Consider the following 5,027-nt stretch of genomic DNA (forward strand, 5'->3'; position numbering starts at 1 on the left):
GAATTTGGATGTTATATTAGAATTTGGATGTTATGTTAAATTAAAAATAAAATAATATTCCATTGCTTTTTGACAAAAAGCAAATGGAAGTTTCAGTGCTCAAAAGAGGATACAGGAACAGCTATATGTGTGCTAATCCTGGAGCTTGGACTCAGGACCTCGGACTTCTTGAGCCACATCTCCAATTCTGGCTCTTCGGTGTTTAATTGGAGATAAAAGTTTCATGGACTTTCCCTCCTTGAGCTGGCTTTGAACCTGCAATCCTTACATGTCAGTCTCCTGAGTAGTAAGGATTACAAGCATTAGCCACCTATGGCCAGCTCAGAAATATATTTTTTCAAATGAAGTTAGATGAAATTTTAATCGTTTACTTTAACATGCTATTCTGCAGTACAGATATGTGCCCTTGTAAAATGATAATCATCTAATAAAGTTGAAGGCATGTAAATACTAAATACATAACACTCAAATAAATAGAAACATTAGGTTTCTAGCCATTAAGTCTTTGACTTAGAATTCACATACTGGATTATGAATCTCTTAATAGATTTTCTCATTTCTTTATTTCTCAGCGTATAAATGGCTGGATTTAGGAGAGGTGTAATTATAGAGTAAAACACAGCAAGAAATTTGTCCATCCAGGTGATGTTGAGTGGCCACACATAGATGAAGAGGCAAGGCCCAAAAAAGAGAACCACCACTATGATGTGGGCAGTGCAGGTAGAAAGGGCCTTAGATGCTCCAGTTTTAGAGCTGTGGTGGACAGTGGTGAGAATATATGTATAGGAGATCAACAACAGAATAAAACATGTTACAGCCACAACACCACAGTCAATGTTCATTAAAATTTTTATCTTATAGGAATCCATGCAGGCAAGGTTGATGACCAGGGGTCTATCACAAAAGAAACTGTCTATTATTTTTGGCCCACAGAAAGGCAGCTGAACAACCACAATACTTTGACTAATGGCATGCACAAAGCCCACAATCCAGGCAGTCAACACCAACCCAATGCACTTTTGCAAGCTCATTATGGCTGAGTAGTGAAGTGGTTTACAAATGGCCACATAGCGGTCATAGGCCATTATCACAAGTATCACCATTTCAAGTGCTCCAATGAAATGGGCAAAGAAGATTTGGGACATGCAGCCTCCAAAAGAAATGGTCTTATTCTTCTTAAGCATATCCTGTATCATTTTAGGAGTGGCATTTGAAGATAGCCACATATCAACAAAAGACAGATTGGCCAAAAAGAAATACATGGGGGAATGAAGATGAGGGTCAGTGATGACTAAGATCATGATGGCAATATTTCCACAGACAGTGATTAGGTAAAGCAGTAAAAATATAATGAATAATAGATACTGCATATTTGATGAGTTTCCAAGTCCCAGAAGTATAAATTCATATACTACAGATTGATTTTCTGTGTCCATTCTATTTGTTGTGCTCTATGAATTAACCAAGAGAGAAATATTAATTATGATTAGTAGACTATGAATGCATTTTCAATTTCTATAGTAGTTACATTATAATTTAGCATCTACCCATAAGAATAAAATTTATAATTATCATTATACCCCAAAGAGTAACTAAATGCCTTATAGTGGATTTCAAGAAGTAGAAACTAAGATAGGATTGGTGTGCAAATAATTTGGACAGCATAATTTGGACAGCACTCTCAATTGGAACATGTGAAGAAACCAAAGTAAAAAGCTAAAATGGCACTATGTCATCTAAAATCTAGCACTGATCCATTACTCTAATAAAGAGAATCTAGCTGAGACTCAACCAAAGCCTGTGTATTTTTTTTATTACATACATGAAGTAAGAAACTATCAGTATTTTTATTAACACTAGTAAAATATTTTAAGGGACTGGGAATGTGGCTTAGCTACATTAGCCTAGCATGCATGAAGCCCTGGGTTCAATTCCTTAGCACCACAGAAAAAGAAAAACCGAGAACTGATGTTGTGGCTCAAGTGGTAGAGTGCTAGCCTTGAGCAAAATGAAGCCAGGATAGTGCTCAGGCCCTGAGTCCAAGCCCCAAGACTGGCAAAAAATATTAACACATGTATTTAATAAGGCAATTATGAAGTAATCTGGTTTACATATGTACAAAAGAGGATAATTATAGAGGCACATTCTGAGAAGTACTCAAAACAGTGACTGTTAATAAATGTTAATTTTCTTGTTTCATTAAAAAGGACCTATAAGAAGTAGTTTGCCTAAAATGATGATGATGATAGTAATAATAATTGGATATGAATGTAAAATTGGGAATATAAAATCAATGAGGGATAGAGAGAGACAGGAGTGAAATAAGATGAAGGATGTTTATATCTGTATGCATATATATATGTATGTATGTATATATTGTACATATGCATACTGAAAACCAACAAATGTTGTTTGACAAAAAGAAAGGACGTCAAAATTAAGTATGACTTCTTCTTTTTTTTTGCCAGTCCTGGGCCTTGGACTCAGGGGCTGAGCACTGTCCCTGGCTTCCTTTTGCTCAAGGCTAGCACTCTGCCACTTCAGAGCCACAGTGCCACTTCTGGCCATTTTCTGTATATGTGGTGCTGGGGAATCGAACCCAGGACTTCTTATATACGAGGTGAGCACTCTTGCCACTAGGCGATATCCCCAGCCCCATGACTTCTTGCTGGGTGTTGGTGGCTCATGCCTGTAATCCTAGCTACTCAGGATGCTGAGATCTGAGGATCGTGGTTCAATGCCAGCCAAGACAGGAAAGTCTGTAAGACTCTTAACTCCAATTAACCACCAGAAAACAGAAAGTGGCATTGTGGTTCCAAGTGGTAGAGCTCTAGCCTTGAACTGAAGAACTCAGGAACAGCACCCAGGCCCAGAGATCAAGCCCCTCAACTGACAAAAAGAAGTATGAATTATTAATAGAGTGGAGGAATGACTTTGTTCAAAATACACAATATGTATGTATGGCAATAATCACAGTGAAACTTACGAGTAAGTATTGACTCAAAAAAGAGTAGTTTCCAAATCCTGACCAAAAATGATTACATGCATGAGCACTTTCTACATACAGGGTAGACAATAAATCTTCTTGAAAATGCCTGTGGCTTATATTTTCTTTAAATTGCCATAATTATTAAGCATCCTATTAACTTATATAAATGAAAAGAACACAATTTATAGGTTGCTACTTACCAAGAACTTAAAATACTCACTCTTCACTGTTCCCTTCTCAGGAGGTGTTAGAAATACTTAAGAAGATCTACAGGAACCAATAGGAAATTCCAGGATAACACATTTCAACTTCTTACTAAAATTATTAAGAAAGTTTTAAGGTTTATTCTTCGATTGATTAATTGGAAACTTATAATTCCACTTTTGGAATATAAAACTAAATACAGCTGGGAATGTAGCCTAGTGATACAGTGCTTGTCTAGGATGCATGAAGGCCTGGGTTCATTCTTTAGCACCACAGACACAGCAAAAGCTGGAAGTGGCACTGTGGCTCAAGTGGCAGAGTGCTAGCCTTGAGCATAAAGAAGCCAGGGACAGTGCTCAGGCCCTGAGTTCAAGCCTCAGTTCTGGCAAAAAAAATAATAAAAAAGAAAGAATAGAAAACTAAATAGAATCATTTTTAACCATTCTAGATAAAGTGTGCTATGAATATCTTTTTCTCTTACATGAAATCTGAAATTTTGTGTGATTGTCATTATTTGATTTTTCAGAGATGTTTTGATTAGGTAGGGTAACCTAAGGCAACTCAGGCAAATTGATATACTATGTATGGTACACAAAGGGGGAGGTCTAAGATTCCTCTAATAGCACATGATGCTCACTTTTATTTACCATGGTTTCAATCTCATTTCTTAAGTAACATCATCTCTCAAAAAATATAGAACCTTTTGCTTATATCTATTTCCATAACAAAAGTTATTTTTCCCCATGCAATGACAAATCAGAAAGCATCTCTGAGGGTAAATTGTAAGGTTGTGAACACAGTTGTTAGCAAGTAAAGGTAGGAGAAGAGGAGGAGGAAAATATCTAGATAGTTTTGCAAAAATACCAGAAGCTAAAAAGCTCTAAACATAATGAGTATACATGAAATAGAAACACAATATCCATGAAATAGGAATATAGATGCATTTTAAGGTACATTTTAAAAAGAGAATGGGAGAGATAACTTACTAAACTCAATTTTTTCTTTGATTAAATTATCACTTAAGCTTAAGATCTTCTTTTCTGTTGAGATAGCATCTGTGTTGGGAAAACAAACTATCTGTGGAGGGACTTTCCCTCACCATCACACATATTCGCCACAAGATAAAGTCCCTTGGGGTTAATTTTCATATTCTACATATAAACAATGTAATACAGAAATAATTTTTCTTGGGCATCTCTTGGGAACTTCTTTGTTAAAATGATGAAATCTGTTGCATAATTTTGAAATAAAGGCATGGAAAATTAAAACTTTCTCTAAGTGAATTTGGCTTTAAAAATTAGTAGTTTAAAAATGAGCATGCATCTGAGAATGAATATAAAGGATATATGTCCTTTGGCCTTGACCTATTATTTATTCTTGACAACAGATAGGATAAGACACATATATTTTTCTTGCTTGATGCCCTACATAGTCAACACAAAATGAAGATCAAGTTCCCCAAAACAGTCCATGGTTGTCCAAATAGGCACATCTTCTTGGTCATTTCACTTATTTTTCGAAGTGATTAATTGACATCTTTAAGGGCTATGTGCTGAATAGTAAAACATTAAGGTAATTATAAATGTATCTTTTTTCCCAAATGAACACATTCATATTACTTAAAAATTGATTTCAAAAGCTAGGTGCTAGTGGCTCACATCTCTAATCCTATATATTCAGTCAGCTGAGATCTGAGGATCACCTTTCGAAGTCAGATGGGGCAGGAAAATCCATGACACTCTCATCATCCATGAACCACCAAAAAGCTGGTAGTGGCTTTGTGGGTCAGTGGTAGAGCACTAGCCTTGACAAAAACTGTTCAAGGACATTGTCC

At 36.0% G+C, this 5,027-nt stretch overlaps 1 protein-coding gene across 1 annotated transcript; it reads right to left on the reverse strand.

Annotated features, from left to right (window-relative positions):
• Positions 1 to 497: 497 nt before the first annotated feature.
• LOC125367301 (olfactory receptor 4K14-like) lies at positions 498 to 1,839 on the reverse strand. The gene has a single exon (XM_048367973.1). The coding sequence runs from the start codon at positions 1,434 to 1,436 to the stop codon at positions 498 to 500; it is 939 nt and encodes a 312-aa protein (XP_048223930.1). The 5' UTR covers positions 1,437 to 1,839.
• Between the last annotated feature and the right edge of the window lie 3,188 nt (positions 1,840 to 5,027).

This window comes from Perognathus longimembris, chromosome 18 (assembly GCF_023159225.1).
Source record: "Perognathus longimembris pacificus isolate PPM17 chromosome 18, ASM2315922v1, whole genome shotgun sequence".
Classification (NCBI taxonomy): domain Eukaryota; kingdom Metazoa; phylum Chordata; class Mammalia; order Rodentia; family Heteromyidae; genus Perognathus; species Perognathus longimembris.